The sequence below is a fragment of the Podarcis cretensis genome (assembly GCF_951804945.1).
Source record: "Podarcis cretensis genome assembly, chromosome: 18".
Taxonomy (NCBI): domain Eukaryota; kingdom Metazoa; phylum Chordata; class Lepidosauria; order Squamata; family Lacertidae; genus Podarcis; species Podarcis cretensis.
The window spans coordinates 10,750,970-10,767,981 of NC_137188.1; the positions used below are offsets into that span (position 1 = coordinate 10,750,970).

General features: G+C 50.6%; 2 protein-coding genes across 2 annotated transcripts; one reads left to right on the forward strand and one right to left on the reverse strand.

Annotated features, from left to right (window-relative positions):
* Positions 1 to 617: 617 nt before the first annotated feature.
* On the reverse strand, positions 618 to 9,113 carry ATP5F1D (ATP synthase F1 subunit delta). The gene is made up of 5 exons (XM_079961031.1): positions 8,929 to 9,113; positions 6,830 to 6,983; positions 5,926 to 6,014; positions 4,151 to 4,278; positions 618 to 767 (listed from the first exon to the last, which is right to left on the reverse strand). The coding sequence occupies exons 1-4, from the start codon at positions 9,058 to 9,060 to the stop codon at positions 4,156 to 4,158; spliced, it is 498 nt and encodes a 165-aa protein (XP_079817157.1). The 5' UTR covers positions 9,061 to 9,113; the 3' UTR covers positions 618 to 767; positions 4,151 to 4,155.
* Positions 9,114 to 9,738: 625 nt separating this feature from the next.
* On the forward strand, positions 9,739 to 16,789 carry FAM174C (family with sequence similarity 174 member C). The gene is made up of 3 exons (XM_079961042.1): positions 9,739 to 10,107; positions 11,700 to 11,816; positions 15,039 to 16,789. The coding sequence occupies exons 1-3, from the start codon at positions 9,833 to 9,835 to the stop codon at positions 15,040 to 15,042; spliced, it is 396 nt and encodes a 131-aa protein (XP_079817168.1). The 5' UTR covers positions 9,739 to 9,832; the 3' UTR covers positions 15,043 to 16,789.
* Positions 16,790 to 17,012: the final 223 nt, after the last annotated feature.

Here is a 17,012-nt window from a genome sequence, read left to right on the forward strand (position 1 = left end):
CCAGGGCGGGTTACGACGATGAAAATGCAATATTAGTTTGAAAGCAACCGCGGATGTAAGCTGCATTCTAAAAGACGTCCACCCCAGGTGTCAAATGTCGGAGGCGGTATTTGAGAGCCCAAAAGTCCGCCACTGCAAATGTCCTGGCCTGTTTCTGACCTTTCCCTAAACCCACAGGCCGGTTCCTGCCTTAAAACGCTCTCAGAGTGATGCTTCCCTCCTTTCCTTGGACCCCAACAGCCGCTCGCCCCACAGCCTGCCAACGATGAGTAGCTTATAAGGCCTTTTGGGCTCACCTGGGAATTAAGTACCTGGGAGATTAGGCTTGCTGGCATGTCCAGAGGATTTTGTGGGGCGACTAGGGGGGCGGCTTTGAGGGCGAAGCTCCTCTCCTTCCTGATTTATGGAATCGTAGAGTCGGAAGGGACCATGCGGGTCATCTGGCCCAACCCTCGGCAATGTAGGAATGTGAGACTCGAACTCGTGCCCTGAGATTGAGCGCCTCGTGCTCTACCAACCGAGCTAACAAGAGCTTTCAACTGAAGCAGGTGGACAGTTTTACAAATGGCGCAAGGGCTCTTAAAGCGCAGGCAAGAATGTAAACAAGGACGAAAGTGCAGAGGGGACTTTCGCAGATTTTCTACCCGTTTTTAATTGGTCAAAAGCTAAATTGACGGGGTTTACCCAAACCATCTGCACGGACAAAGAGAAGGAGGTCCGGAGGGAAAAGAGAGACAGGGCCGTTTCCAGAAAGCAGCGGGGTATTCCTGCAACAGAGAAAGAGAGAAAACGATCGGATTAAATAGTTGGACGGGAACCCCAAAGCTCATCCAGTCCAACCCCCCAGCAATGCAGAAATCGCAGCTAAGGATTCCCTGGCAGGCGGACAAGGAGAATGAGAAGCCAAGGGGGGTGCTGAATTTGCAGCACTGAAGCGACCTTTCTGGGGTGCGAGCCTGGGCCGCATGTCTGGAGGTTCTGGACTGCCCAGATGAACAGACGCCCATTTCAGCCTCATTGATATGTCAAAGGACAGCAGAGCAAGGTATCTGGCACCAGCTGGGCTGCAGGAGTTGCCGGAAGGAAGCGTACAAGGCGCCGTCCAACCACCTTAGGGACTCCACTCCAGATTTGTGTAGGGTTCACTCCTGAGCCTTTTCTTCTCCCGAATATAATAATAATAATTTATTATACATACCCCGCCCATCCGGCTGGGTTTCCCCAGCCACTCTGGGCGGGTTCCAACAAAACACTAAAATACAATAACCTATTAAACATTAAAAGCTTCCCTAAACAGGGCTGCCTTCAGATGTCTTCTAAAAGTTTGGTAGTTATTTTTCTCTTTGACATCTGGTGGGAGGGCGTTTCACAGGGAGGGCGCCACCACCAAGAAGGCCCTCTGCCTGGTTCCCTGTAACTTGGCTTCTCGCAGGGAGGGAACCGCCAGAAGGCCCTCGGAGGTGGACCTCAGTGTCCGGGCTGGACGATGGGGGTGGAGACGCTCCTTCAGGGATACTGGGCTGTTTAGGGCTTTTAAGATCAGCACCAACACTTTGAATTGTGCTCGGAAACATCCTGGGAGCCAATGTAGGTCTTTCAGGACCAGTGTTATGTGGTCTCGGCGGCCACTCCCAGTCCCCAGTCTAGCTGCCGCATTCTGGATTAGTTGTAATATAATAATAATAATTGATTATTAGTACTCCGCCCATCTGGCTGGGTTTCCCCAGCCACTCTGGGCGGCTTCCAGAGACCAAAAATACACTAAAATGTCACACATTAAAAACTTCCCTGAACAGGGCTGCCTTAAGATGTCTTCTGAATGTCAGGTAGTTGTTTATTGCTTTGACATCTGGTGGGAGGGCGTTCCACAGGGTGGGCGCCACTACAGAGAAGGCCCTCTGCCTGGTTCCCTGTAGCTTTGCTTCTCGTAGTGAGGGAACCGCCAGAAGGCCCTCGGAGGTGGACCTCAGTGTCTGGGCTGGACGATGGGGGTGGAGACGCTCCTTCAGGGATACTGGGCCATTTAGGGCTTTCAAGGTCAGCCCCAACACTTTGAATTGTGCTTGGAAACATCCTGGGAGCCAATGTAGGTCTTTCAAGACCGGTGTTATGTGGTCTTGCCCCCAGCCACCAGTCTAGCTGCCGCATTCTGGATTAGTTGTAGTTTCTGTGCAAAAGATGGCAGTTCTGATTCCAGCAGGAGCCGGAGCTTAACGACACCTGCAGGGCGTTCCACTTTGGGCCACGCTGCTGCGAGGCTCACAAACAAAAAGGGACGTTCGCTGATGGGTACGTTGGGTGGGCGTGGGAGAAAGCGAGAGCAAGCAGGCAGCTCAGTGAGCAGGGGCTAAAGCAGAACTCTTTCGAGTCCGCGACCAAAAGGAGGAGGAGTATCAGGAAGAGCGGAATAAATTTAATGATTATTTAGTTAAATTTGTTAATTTAAACTAACTGAAAATTGCTTGCAGATACCTAATGGGCTAAGGATTTTATTTATGTTAAGTGACGAATTAATATGTTTAATTCCATAAGGTGAAGATCTAAGGATGTTAATGCTTAAGTTAAATTTCATAAAAATTGGGATTTGGGAAACCGTTAAAAGCACATGCAATGAAATTCAACCAATGGAAGCGAGGAAGTCACTTAACAAAGTTAATAACTGAAATTTTCAATAAGGCTATGATTTATGTTTGTTTGTCTTGTGTGTTTGTCTGTTTGTTTATAATATTGTGAAATCTAATAAAACATTTTTTTGGGGGGGGAAAGCAGAACTCTTTCGGTCCTCCTTGACACAGAGAGTTGGGGATAGAGTGGCCTTTCTAATACTCGGGGTCTCATCCGATGCAAAAAAAAAGAAGGCAGCAATTTCCTTTTTCAGGATGGAAGGCAGTTGAGCAAAGTCACAGAATAGCCAATTAATGCACGCTGGCTTAAGAAGGGGAGCTTGAAAGCTCACCAGATATATTTGTCCACCAGCCCTTCTGTGCCACCTAGCGGCAGGAATCTGTCTGAAGCAAGAAATCACTCTCACCGCTTTGAACCACCCTCATTGCCAGGAACTGGGGTCCTGGGAAAGCGTGGCGTAATGGTTAGAGCGTGGAATCCTCCAGACTGGATTATGGTAACACGCTCTACGTGGGGCTGCCCTTGAGACTGACCCAGAAACTCCAGCGGGTGCAGAATGCTGCGGCGAGACTCCTTACGGGGTCCTCGCTGCGAGATCACATTCACCCGGTGCTATACCAGCTGCACTGAGGGACGCAGGTGGCGCTGTGGGTTAAAGCCTCAGCGCCTAGGACTTGCCGATCGAAAGGTTGGCGGTTCGAATCCCTGCGGCGGGGTGCGCTCCCGCTGCTCGGTCCCAGCGCCTGCCAACCTAGCAGTTCGAAAGCACCTCCGGGTGCAAGTAGATAAATAGGGACCGCTTACCAGCGGGAAGGTAAACGGCGTTTCCGTGTGCGGCTCTGGCTCTGGCTCTGGCCAGAGCAGCGATGTCACGCTGGCCACGTGACCCGGAAGTGTCTCCGGACAGCGCTGGCCCCTGGCCTCTTAAGTGAGATGGGCGCACAACCCCAGAGTCTGTCAAGACTGGCCCGTACGGGCAGGGGTACCTTTACCTTTATACCAGCTGCACTGGCTCCCGGTGGGGTACGGGATCAGGTTTAAGGTGCTGGTTTTAACCTTTAAAGCCCTATGCGGTCTAGGACCCTTGTACCTATGGGACTGCCTCTCCTGGTATGTCCCACGGAGGAACCTACGATCTTCAAACAAAAACATCTTGGAGGTCCCAGGCCACAGGGAGGTTAGGCTGGCCTCAACCAGAGCCAGGGCTTTTTCGGCTGTGGTTCCAATCTGGTGGAACGCTCTGTCACAAGAGACTAGGGCCCTGCGGGACTTGACATCTTTCCGCAGGGCCTGCAGGACAGAGCTGTTCCACCAGGCCTTTGGCCAGGGCACAGCCTGACTCCCTCCTTTGGCAATTTTCACAGAACTTTGGCCCAATTGTTGCCATCAATTTGATTTGAATTACTTTTATAATGAAATGATTTTAGAACGTTGTACTATTTTATTGTTGTTAGACGCCCTGAGCCCGGCTTCGGCTAGGGAGGGCGGGATATAAAAATTTATTATTATTATTATTTGGGCTTACCCTTCTCACTCCAAAGCTTTCACGATCGCCTCGTTGGCTTCCACGCTGATCTGCGCTTCCGCCTTGGCTGCTTCATCAGAGGCGGACGCCAGCTGTGACAGGGCCTTCTCCAGGTTCGACTTGGCTGTCTGCAAACGGCGGGGGGGGGGGGACAAAAGTTGCCAGGATCAGACCCGGAAGAGGAAAAAGGTGCAACGTGACAGTTGCCGGGGAGGGCATTTCGGGCGGGGGTGATGGGGACAAAACGCTATCATCTGAACATGTCACAGGGCTTGAAAGAGTCTCTGGGTTTTTCTTTAAATGATTCGGTTCCATATAGGAATGTTTGTTCCCATTTCAGAGAAACTACTGTAGTTTTCCGTGTATAAGGCTATGTTTTTTTCCTTTAAAAATCATGCTAAAAAGTGAGGGTTGCTCAACCACCCTGGGTAAGGTAAAGGTAAAGGGACCCCTGACCGTTAGGTCCAGTCGTGGCCAACTCTGAGGTTGCGACGCTCATCTCGCTTTACTGGCCGAGGGAGCTGGCGTACAGCTTCCGGGTCATGTGGCCAGCAGGACTAAGCCGCTTCTGGCGAACCAGAGCAGTGCACGGAAACGCCGTTTACCTTCCCACCGGAGCGGTACCTATTTATCTACTTGCACTTTGACGTGCTTTCGAACTGCTAGGTTGGCAGGAGCAGGGACCGAGCAACGGGAGCTCACTCCATCGTGGGGATTCGAACCGCTGACCTTCTGATTGGCAAGCCCTAGGCTCTGTGGTTTAACCCACAAAAAAAGCTCAACAACTCTGTGCCGTCTCTCCCCATTTTCTTAAGTTTGAGTCCCTCGAAATAGGGGGGAGTCTTATACATGGGGGCGTCTTATAGACGGAAAAGTATGGTAACTTTTCAATAAAGGATATCTATAGACTTTTCCTCTGTTTGGCAGGCATATGACAGGCCAATCACATGGATGGCAATTTCCGAGGCAAGTACATCTTCATTCTCTATTTATAATGTTTGTTTTGCATTCTCTCTGCGCTGGGTCTCGTTCTGTGGCAACATCTAATTCAATGTGCTCTCTCTTGAGAATGCACTTGTGTTTTTTGAAGTAATGGCTGTGTACCCCGGTTTTTTCCTTTCCTACCGGACTGTTACTTTATAATAAAGTATACTTTTACTACAAACGCTGCTGAAAATTTCAAAAAAACAATGCACGCACAATTGTTAAGTCTTGCATGCGGTCATCCCCATGGCATCGCATCAAACTTGGAAAATATTTCACATTACAGATTAAAAGGTAAAAGGCCCCTGGATGGTTAAGTACAGTCAAAGGCGACTATGGGGTTGCGGCGCTCATCTCGCTTTTGGGACGAGAGAGCCGGTGTTTGTCCACAGACAGCTTTCCGCGTCATGTGGCCAGCAGGACTAAACCGCTTCTGGCGCATGACGAAAACCAGAGCGGAAACGCCATTTACGTTACTGATTAAGCTCACACCCGCAGGGTATACTTTGAACTAAGGTGTCAAAGTGATAAAATCCCTTCTAAAAATGGCAAACCTCCTGGGCCAGCACAAAATTGGGCTACAGATGGGGAGCAAGTCATGCTCCCATCTGTGACGTCGCTGATGCCACACACTGGACAGAAAAATGCAAAGTGTTTTCAAATTAGCAGAATCTCTGCATGACTGTGGAGCAGACTTCTGATGTTTTTAGGGATTTTAAGGATAGGCTCCAGCTGGGTATGTAAGGAAGTCTCTGGGGGAAGAGGAAAGAGAGGGTAGGTACGCCACTCACCGCAGCGTCGAGCTGATCCAACATCGCCACTTCCTCAGCAAGCAGCTGGACCGAAGAGTCTGCGTTCACCGTGATAGAGCCGCTACTAACTGCAAAATTTCAAGGAAGTCGAAAAGCAGGTGGGGGGAAACACACACAAAAGAATTAGCTGAGAGCAGGGCCATGAACCATTCTTTATTCCTTCCGTTTCAACCAAGGAACTCGAAAGATGGTGCACATAATAATAATAATTTATTTATACCCCACCCATCAGGGTGGGTTTTCCCAGCCACTCTGGGCGGCTTTCAACAGAATATTAAAATACACTAATCTATTAAACATTAAAAGCTTCCCTAAACAGGGCTGCCTTCAGAACCCACCTGAAGCCTTAATCTCCCGGCTTCAGCGAAAGGAACCCGAAGCCTCCGGAGCGCAGTGGCTATCTCTGAAGCCTTCGCAGCGCAGCGCAAGTTCCCGCTGCGCTCCGGAGGCTTCAGGTTCCTTTCGCTGAAGCCAGGAGAGTCTTGCTCTCCCGCTGTGCTCCTGCGGCTATCCCTGAAGCCTGGAGAGCGAGAGGGGTCAGTGCGCACCGACCCCTCTCGCTCTCCAGGCTTCAGCGAAAGCAACACATAGCCTCCGGAGCGCGGAGGGAGCGCTCCCTCTGCGCTTCGGAGGCTTCGCGTTGCTATCGCTGAAGCCAGGAGCCTGCATTCGCTCCATAAGACGCACACACATTTCCCCTTCATTCTTGAAGGGGAAAAAGTGCGTCCTATAGAGCGAAAAATACGGTAAGCTTTTTCTTAAGCCAAGGTACCACTGCATCTGAGTTTCTAACACGGTTTGTGGCCACAAAGGTTCACTGGGGGTCTCGCTGCAACAGACCCGAAACCAACTCCCACAACCCTGCCCCAGTTTCCAAACATACTGAAGTATTTTGTGGAAGAGCCGTCCTCGGCAAAGACCGTTACAACTCCAGGCTTCAGAACTTGCAAGGTGGGGACGTGGGCGGCCAAGATGCCGAAGGATCCGCTCAGCGTGGGGACGTCGACTTGCTTCACGTTGGCCGCATTGTAGTAAACCTGAAAAAGGGGACAGGGAGCGTGTGAGAAGAAGCAGAGAGGTCCTTTACAGACTCACCTGAGCTTGCTGGTCATTTCAAGAAGCTACCGTACTTTTTGCTCTATAAGACTCACTTTTCCCCTCCTAAAAAGTAAGGGGAAATGTGTGTGCGTCTTATGGAGCGAATGCAGGCTGCGCAGCTATCCCAGAAGCCAGAACAGCAAGAGGGATTGCTGCTTTCTGAGATTCAGAATATTTTTTTCCTTCTTTTCCTCCTCCAAAAACTAGGTGCATCTTGTGGTCTGGTGCGTCTTATAGAGTGAAAAATACGGTACTTTTCTGCATTCAGCCTTCCAGCGTATTTATACGGCTCTGCCTTTCAGTCAGCTTGGGCAGGTCGGTACTGGATCATGTTGCTGGAGGTTCCACGGCCTTCCCCCACCCCTCAGCTTGCCCTTTCTCAACATCTTCCCCAACATTTAGCTCTTCCTCCCTGTTTTTAAAAGGCTCCGCAAAGACTCTCTGGCTGCAAATTTTGTCGATTTATTTCAAAGATGTGTCTATGTTGTTATGTACTATTAAGTACATAATTAGCACAGATGATATGATAAAAGGACAAATCAATAAATAAATGCAGGAAGTCAATCGAAACAACCCAGAAGTACAGAACCACCAGATCTGCTCCGTTTCCAAGGTTCCAGTTTCAAAGCATTGAAAGCGACAGATTTTAGGCATGAACTGAATTCTAAACGGGAACCAGAGCAAGTTTGTGCAAACTTCCCTTTGATGCTTTTATATCTTTAAACTACACATGCACGTTTTTCAGAAAGGCGACAAGGCCAGAGGTTCCCCTGGCCCTCCAAGTTAACCCTTTAAATCTCCCCCTCCCATTTCAATCCGGCGACCTTGTGGACTAAGCCGCATTAACCAGGTGGCTCTGCAGGTCAACAACTCCTCCCCAAAGTTGTTGTTGAGTCGTTTAGTCGTGTCCGCCTCTTCGTGACCCCCTGGACCAGAAGACGTCAGGCACTTCTGTCTTCCACTGCCTCCTGCAGTTTGGTTAAACTCATGCTGGTAGCTTCGAGAACACTGTCCCACCATCTCGTCCATCTTGCAGTCCATGGGACTCTCAAGAGTCTCCTCCAGCACCAGAATTCAAAAGCAGCTCCTCCCCAAAGCAACCCTCTTAAATCTCCCCCCTTTTGATCTTTTCCAAAGAAGCGAATGTAATTATTCAAAGAAAGAATTATTACTATTATTATTATTATTATTATTTAAATCCTATATAATAAACAAACGAAGTCATGAGTGACCTTGTGAATTAGCAACTTGCATCAGGCTGACGAGCCACATACTACCCCCCCTCCTTACATTAACCCTTTAAACCTCATTAAATTAACCCTTTAAACCTCTTTAAATTAAAATTAAGTGGTAATATGTGGTGTGTATCTTTTCTCTTTTTTTCTCCTTTTTTGTTTGTCTTTATTGTTGTTGATCTCTTCTTTTTTATTATGTTTATCTACTGAAAATAATAAATATTATTTGAAGGGGCAAAAAAACCCCTCTTTCAATTAACCCTTTTTTCCCCCTTTTCCTTCTCCTCCTGCGATGAGGCTACATTTTAATATTTTAATGTTCCATTATTTTAATGTTGTATTTTATTTTTGTTTTTAAGTTTGTAACCATTCATCTTGTTTTTATTATTGCTTGTAAGCCGCTCTGAGCCCGGCCTTGGCTGGGGAGGGCGGGGTATAAATAAAAAATTATTATTATTATTATTAAACCTCTTTCCCCCCCCTTCCAATGAATTGACCTTGTGGACTAGCAACTTGGCAGCTTGTCACGTAGCTGGAGGTTCCACAGGCTCCCCCACTACTGCAAGTTAACCCTTTAAAGGCCAGTCTTGAAAGAACCCCCCCCCCCAAAAAAATCTCCCCCCCCCACTTTGGTTGCCATGGCGACTACCTGGGAGGGCGAGGCGAAGGTGAAGGCCATTTGGGGCTGCCCGGCAGGGGCGGCCTCGGCATAGTGCCTGGCTTGGCCCCGGGAGCCCAGGGCCCAGGCGCGGCGGGCGAGGAAGCGGCCGAGAGGGAGCATGGCGACGCCAAGGGCACAGCGGAGACCAGCAGCGGGGAAGGCAGGCGCCGGGAGAAGCCGGGGACTACAAGTCCCGGCATGCACTGCGCCGAGCGGAAGCGGAAGCCTCCCCGCGAGGCCTGACGGGAAGCTGCAGCCGGAACTTCCCAGCAGCCACCGCGCCTCCTCGTAAGCAGCTGGGGAAAAAAAAAAGCCGCGAATTTCGCACTCCATTTCCCAGAAGGCACCACCACACCGGAAGCGGATCTTTAAAAAAGGCGGCCTTCATTCTCCTCAGGCGCTGCTGCCCCCACAATGCGCTGAGAGCGCCAGGACTACATTTCCCGGCAGGCACCACACCGGAAGCAGAGCTTTAAAAAGGCGGCCTTCATTCTCCTCAGGCGGTGCTGCTCCCCCACAATGCACTGCGAGCGCCAGGACTGCATTACCCGTGATGCACCGCGCCGGCGATCAATTCTTCTCGGGCGCCACCACCCGCGCTATGCCACATGGGAACTGTAGTCCCATCCCCCGACAGACACTGCTATCGTTTGACTTCTCCCGGTTTCCCCTCTTAAAGCAAATCCCAGCTTCTGCTCGGCCTTTCCCTGAGAGGAAAAGCCTCGTTTTCCTAACTCGGGCCCATAGAGAAAACACCAGGAGCGGCTGAGGAGAAACGCCGCTCTAGCCGCTCCCCCAAACTCTCTCGTCGGCCGACCGGAAGCCGGTCCGTCGCTGCACCGCTTCCCCGCCGCCACTTCCGGCGCGGCCTACCCGTACCGCGGAGCCTCGGATGGCGGCGGCAGCAGCGAGGCTCGTCTGGGTGGCGGCGGCGGCGCTGCTGACTCTCACGGCGGCGGGGAACAAGACCTCTCCGGCCGGGGACAGCGCGGCTACGGAGGCGGCGCCGACGGCGGCCGCGACACCCGGGTCCTCTTCCTCCTCCTCTTCCTCGTCGTCTTCTGGGCTGCTGGGCCTGCATATGCCGGCGCTTCACCGGGCGCTCTACGTCATCGCCGGCGTGGCCGGCATCGGCCTCCTCTACTACCTCGGGGGCAGAGCGCTGCGGTGAGGAAGAGGAGGAGGAGGAAGAAGACCCCCCCAAAAAAGGCACTTCCGGCTCTGGACCCGGATGCGGCCCCCAGGCCCCTCCACCCGGCCCTCAGAACCTTCCCACGAAGCCACGCCCACTCCCCACCTTTCCCATTTTCTGCCTTGCTTATGATCGCAATGTAAGGTAAAGGTAAAGGTACCCCTGCCCGTACGGGCCAGTCTTGACAGACTCTGGGGTTGTGCGCCCATCTCACTTAAGAGGCCAGGGGCCAGCGCTGTCCGGAGACACTTCCGGGTCACGTGGCCAGCGTGACGAAGCTGCTCTGGCCAGAGCCAGAGCCGCACACGGAAACGCCGTTTACCTTCCCGCTGGTAAGCGGTCCCTATTTATCTACTTGCACCCGGAGGTGCTTTCGAACTGCTAGGTTGGCAGGCGCTGGGACCGAGCAGCGGGAGCGCACCCCGCCGCAGGGATTCGAACCGCCAACCTTTCGATCGGCAAGCCCTAGGCGCTGAGGCTTTAACCCACAGCGCCACCTGTGTCCCGTATGATCGCAATGGGATGTGGGTTAAACCACAGAGCCTACGGCTTGCCAATCAGAAGGTCGGCGGTTCGAATCCCCACAATGACGGGCTGAGCTCCCGTTGCTCAGTCCCAGCTCCTGCCAACCTAGCAGTTCGAAAGCACGTCAAAGTGCAAGTAGATAAATAGGTACCGCTCCGGCGGGAAGGTAAATGGCGTTTCCGTGCGCTGCTCTGGTTCGCCAGAAGCGGCTTAGTCCTGCTGGCCACATGACCCGGAAGCTGGACGCCGGCTCCCTTGGCCAGTGAAGCGAGATGAGCACTGCAACCCCAGAGTCGGCCACGACTGGACCTAATGGTCAGGGGTCCCTTTACCTTTACCTATTATCGCAATAACTGTCATCGCCCTTTAAAACCCTGGGTTGCTCGGGCGGCATATTACTAGACCCTCTGTCTCGGGGTCATGAGTTCAAGTTTGGGCAAAAAGTATTCCTGCCTTGCGGTGGGTTGGGCAAGATGACCTTCGGGGATCCCCATACCAACACTGCGGTTCCAGGATTCTTTGCTCCCCCAGAGGGAAGGGCTGTACGTTCCAGGGGTGCGCAGAAACTGTTGTTTTAGTCGTTTAGTCATGTCCGCCTCTTCGTGACGCCCTGGACCAGAGCACGCCAGGCACTCCTGTCTTCCACTGTCTCCCGCAGTTTGGCCAAACTCATGCTGGTAGCTTCGAGAACACTGTCCCACCATCTCGTCCTCCGTCGTCCCCTTCTCCTTGCGCCCTCCATCTTTCCCAGCATCAGGGTCTTTTCCAGGGAGTCTTCTCTTCTCATGAGGTGGCCAAAGTCTTGGAGCCTCAGCTTCAGGATCTGTCCTTCCAGTGAGCACACAGGGCTGATTTCATTTAGAATGAAATTTAGACCACAGCGCCAGCCGTGTCCCTAATTGAAGAGTAGACCTGCTGAAATGAAATGTCGCTAAGCCGACCACCTCCGCAAATTTCCACGGGTCTGCTCTGGGCTTGCTTAACGTCACACACAGCCCGTGATGAGCACAACCGTAGCTGAACGCAGGCCATTTTTTTGCAGGACAAGGAAGCCGCCGCGAAAAAAGTACGGGCTCCTTTCCAACTCGGAAGACCCCATGGAGATGGCCTCCCTCGAGAGCGACGAAGATACCCTGTTTGAAACTCGGAATCTGAGACGGTGAGTGCGAAGTATGAATGACCCTTGGGGTTGCGGGTGTTAGGTTGGTGACACCCAAGTCCTGCTATAGGATTATATCAAGGTTGAACAGTCAAGGATGTGTTTAACTCCCCCTACTTCTATGGGGCGTGTTCATCTGGTGAGTGTATCTTTAATACAGTGGTTCCCCGCAAGACGAATGCCTCGCAAGATGGAAAACCCGCTAGACGAAAGGGTTTTCCATTTTGGAGGTGCTTCGCAAAACGAATTTCCCTATGGTCTTGCTTCGCAAGACGAAAATGTATTGCGAGTTTTTCCGACTTTTTTTCCTTCCCCCCCCTTTTTCTAAACCGCTAAGCCGCTTATCAGCTGATCCGATAAGCCGCTAAAAGCCGCTAATAGTGCTAATAGCGCTAATCCGCTAAGCTGTCAATGGGCTTGCTTCGCAAGACGAAAAAACCGCTAGACGAAGAGAATCGCGGAATGGATTCTTTTCGTCTTGCGAGGCCCCACTGTATTCACTGGGCGGCTCCCAATCGAATATTAAAAACACAATAAAGCATTAAGCATTAAAAAGTACAGGAGATACCGGAAGGAGGCGTACAAGGAGCTATCCAACCCTCTTAGGGACTTTGGATTTGTGTAGGGTTTACTCCTGAGCCTTTAATAATAACAATAAACTGGTACCTCAAGTTTCAGACTCCACTGACCCAGAAATAGTACCTCGGGTTAAGAACTTTGCTTCAGGATGAGAACAGAAATCGTGCGGCGGTGGCGGGAGGCCCCATTAGTTAAAGTGGTACCTCAGGTTAAGAACGGACCTCCAGAACAAATTAAGTTCTTAACCTGAGGTACTACTGTAATAATAATAATAATTTTATAATTTATACCCTGTCCATCTGGCTGGGTTTCCCCAGCCACTCTGGGGGGCTCCCAACAGAACACTAAAAATAGAATAAAACTTCAGACATTAAAAACTTCCCTAAACAGGGCTGCCTTCAGATGTCTTTTAAAAGTCGGATAGTTGCTTATATTCTTATATCTGACAGGAGGGCATTCCACAGGGAGGGCGCCACCACCGAGAAGGCTCTCTGCCTGGTTCCCTGCAACCTCACTTCTCACAGTGAGGGGACCGCCCTCTTCAAGTTCACAAGGGCCGGTGCGGATATTAGCACTGTGTTCCTCAGCCCTCTTGGGCTAGGGTATTGTTTGGTCAGGGTCCTGGGAGTTCTTGTTATTTATATTAACTTCTTATCTTTACATCTTACCATGTTTTATGTGGAAATGGTTTGATTTGGTTGCGTGTTTCTGATTGCTTATTACCAACTTTCGTATGTTGCAATTGTCTATTTCTTTTTCATTCTTTAGTAAGCTGCCTTGAGCAAGGCATGGGATGGCGGCCTGCAAATAAAATTATGTATGTATATATATGTCAGGAATGATTGGTGGGTGCTAGTAGAGATAAGAGTCTGGGAATCCAGCCATATTTACAAAGATTTATTGGTTTCTTCTCGCTATATACAAGAGCTCAAAAGTCCGTCTCCATCATGGTGAGTCAGTTGCCTCGACTGAAGCAGCTTTCCGTTTCCCCCAGCATATCCATTTCCTGAGCCCAACCCCCTTCCTTCCTCTGTTACGAGAGTGGCTGGGCCCCGGAAGTGGCTCCCCCCTCTCAGATTCATTGCCTCCTGGCAGCCCTTCGTCCCCTTCCTCGTCCGAGGAAGAACAGCTGCTAATTAACGGAGCCTGATCTCTGTAAGTCCCCATTCTCTCCCCCTTCTCTGCCTCCAGTTCCCTGACAATATACATGTATTTGGAAGACTTGTCAAGGGATTGGATCAAGTCTTGTCATGAGAAGAGATTGCAGGAAGTGGCAGCCCCCAGAGGGTGAATGTGGCCTTTGTGCCAAAGGAGATGAGCTGCTCCTAGCCTAGGTTTCCAATTCCTTTATGCTCAGTGGTCAGAAGATAGGAAGGCAAGGGCCAGCTAAGTGAACCATTGCCTAGTAAAGCCAGGCTCTGCCTTGTAGATAGCTAGCTTGCAAGCAAGGTCAAGGAAGGTTTCTGAAAGCCAACACTCTTAAAAAAGATTAATTCGCCCACAAAACGGCTAAGATAACTTGATGCGAGTGATGCTGCCTTTGTTCTCTATTTAAAAATGATCCCGATTGTCACCACAGCTGGGTCTCCAAAGTGGCTTACGGCAAAATGAAACATCTGATGTGCATTGTTTAAAAGATTGAGGAATAAAAGTTTAGAAAGGTGTTTATGGTGCAGATGTAAAACTTTTACTGTTGCGCCTAATGGGTTTTCTAATGGGAAGGAGTTCCATCCAGTTTGTGTGGAAGTTTGTATGGGATAATAATAAAAATAATAATAATATACTATTAATACTACTAATTTTATTATTTATAACCTGGCCCATCTGGCTGGGTTCCCCCAGCCACTCTGGGCAGCTTCCAGCCCTTATAAAAATATAATAAAGCGTCAAACATCGAAAAAATTCCCGATACAGGGCTGCTTTCAGATGTCTTCTAAAAGTTGTGTAGTTCTTTATCTCCTTAATAATAATAATAATAATTTATCTTATGGGAGGGTGTTCCACAGGGTGGGCGCCACCACCAAGAAGGCCCTCTGCCTGGTTCCCTCTTGCTTCACTTCTCGCAACGAGGGAACCGCCAGAAAGCTGCTGGGACATCAGCTGCATCTGTATCCTAGGCTGAATCTAGAGATATATTTAAAAAGTCTGTGAAAATGCTTTTTAAAAAGTTTTAAAATATTTGCCATTAGCTCACCACGGCCACCTACTGCCACATTTGTATGATGCACTTAAAACGTCATTTTTGCAGCTGTATAGCTTAAACCACAGAGCCTAGGACTTGCCAATCAGAAGGTTGGCGGTTCGAATCCCCGCAACAGGGTGAGCTCCCGTTGCTCGGTCCCTGCTCCTGCCCACCTAGCAGTTCGAAAGCATGTCAAAGTGCAAGTAGATAAACAGGTATTGCTCCAGCGGGAAGGTAAACGGTGTTTCCGTGCGCTGCTCTGGTTCGCCAGAAGAGGCTTAGTCCTGCTGGCCACATGACCCGGAAGCTGTACGCCGGCTCCCTCGGCCAGTAAAGCGAGATGAGCGCCGCAACCCCAGAGTTGGCCACGACTGGACCTTATGGTCAGGGGTCCCTTTACCCTTTAGCTGAGTCCGTAGAGCAACTGGCAGATTCCCTGTAATTTTGCTTTCGTTTTCTAGGTGATGACGGCCTTGAAGTGACCAGAGGAGGTGGAGAGCCCCCATGAGAAGCCACTTTTATCAATTCCCTTTCTGTCGTTTCTTTTTTTTAAACTGTTACTTTAAAAAAACCTGGCGCTGCTTTTGATGCTGCTTAGCCCCACCTAACCTTCATTCCCGGGGCTTTTGGAGAGGAGAGCGGGCGTCCCCTCTTTTGCCCCGCGGCCGACGAGACGAATGTAGTGACTCTGGAGATCGAATCGCCAAGCCCTCCAGGACTGTGTTCCTTCCACATTCCTAAAAACAGGCAGGACAGGAGTTTCGGATCAGAATTCCAGCTTGGGGCAGGCGTCCCGTCGCCGGTGTAACGTCGACCTGCCGCAGCTCACGGGCCAGGAATTTCCTCTCCTTGAGAAGGAGGGGGCCATCGGCGGCGTTTGCTGCGGCTGCTCTTCTTGGGTCCAGATGTGGCAAACCGGAAACGAGATCGCCGCTGTTTAAACCCACCCCCTTTCCCCGCCACCAGCTCACCTGCCTCCGCCGCCGAGCGGGAAAACCACGCAGTTCTTCTATCCTCTCCCCGACATTGGTATCGCCTCGCCCTTTCGTGGGCTCACCTGCATCTGCGTTCCACAAACTGTTTTAGAAATAAAAGCCCCAGCAAGAACTGGTGGCGGCTCAGGGGTGCCGAAAAACCCAGTGCTGGCACTTAAGGAATTTGAAAAGGTGCGAGGGACTGGCCTGATGTCGTTGGACTCCGGTTCCCATCAACTCTGGTCGGTTTAGGATGAGGGGAACTGTAGACCCATCTGCGTTTGGATGTCCTAAAGATTCCAGACCTGTTTTTTTTTTTTTTGTTTCGTTTCTGTTCTGTTTACATCCAAGCGATGACCCAAACCTTGGGCTCATCCGCTTACAGCAGGAGGCACGGCTGCCTTCGGCTCTTCCGCAGCGTCGCAACGGATCGCTTAGCAATTGGAGAAAGCGTGTTTGCTGGTGAAGGAAAACGGCAGCCAGGAAATGCCGTTTCGACAGAACCGCCCCCTCCGTAACGGTATTGCCTAATGGTGTAGGTTGTGCCGCAGGTCAGGCTAAAAGGGGGGAACCGCGGTTATTTAAAGCTGTCGGATCTTTCCCTTCCGCGCTACTGATGAGAAGGAAGAATCATTTCCCCCTTTCCTTCCTCACCCCAGGAAGCCAATCTAGGCGATCTTTTCCCCTAAACGATTTGCAGTTCCTTCCTTTTTTCCTGCGGCATGGTATGCTACAAACAGCCTGTTTCTAAATACATCCCTGCTCAGAGTCGACCAACGCTCATAAATGTCATTTTTGCCTACTCTGGGTAGGATTAACATTGGCCGTAATAACCCAAGAGTTTTCCAAATGGGACAAACAGTCGGCGAGAAAATATGGCTTTATTGGTGGGCCGCAGGTGTCTTGGTGTCGAAACGAATCTCCTTTCCTGGGGACCAAAAGGCAAGGCAATATTTGAGAAACAGGACTGTCAGAACGAAACTGGGGCTCGCCCTTCGATTTGGGACCAGCAGTCGTGTGTTTGTGTATGGAGGGGCCTGGTAAAACAATTTTGGGAAGACAACTCGTGCAGTTTTACTCTGGTTCCCAACCTGAAAATTTCAGTTTGAGAAACAAATACGAGAACAATTATTTTATTAAAACTCTGACTGATGCATTGCGGGGATGTTATTTTCTCTTTTTCGGTAGTTCTGGAAAAATCAACCCTTCGGCTGATGCGTAATAAACATTCCATCCTCGCCTGCGTTTCTCTGCTTCAAAATTCACTATTTAAAACCGGGCATGGGCCGGGGTTACCTTGGGATGGTTTTTTGCACCCTCTTTAAGCCAGTGGCAGGGACGCAGGTGGCGCTGTGGGTTAAACCACAGAGCCTAGGACTTGCCGATCAGAAGGTCGGCAGTTCGAATCCCCGTGACGGGGTGAGCTCCCGTTGCTCGGTCCCAGCTCCTGCAAACCTAGCA

Coding starts and splice junctions, on each gene's coding strand:
- ATP5F1D (XM_079961031.1), bottom strand. CDS start 9,060: ATGCTCCCTCTCGGCCGCTTCCTCGCCCGCCGCGCCTGGGCCCTGGGC. Junction 6,984..8,928: donor CCTTCGCCTCGCCCTCCCAG/GTAGTCGCCATG, acceptor CCCCTTTTTCAG/GTTTACTACAATGCGGCCAA. Junction 6,015..6,829: donor CTCTTCCACAAAATACTTCA/GTATGTTTGGAA, acceptor GAAATTTTGCAG/TTAGTAGCGGCTCTATCACG.
- FAM174C (XM_079961042.1), top strand. CDS start 9,833: ATGGCGGCGGCAGCAGCGAGGCTCGTCTGGGTGGCGGCGGCGGCGCTG. Junction 10,108..11,699: donor CTCGGGGGCAGAGCGCTGCG/GTGAGGAAGAGG, acceptor ATTTTTTTGCAG/GACAAGGAAGCCGCCGCGAA.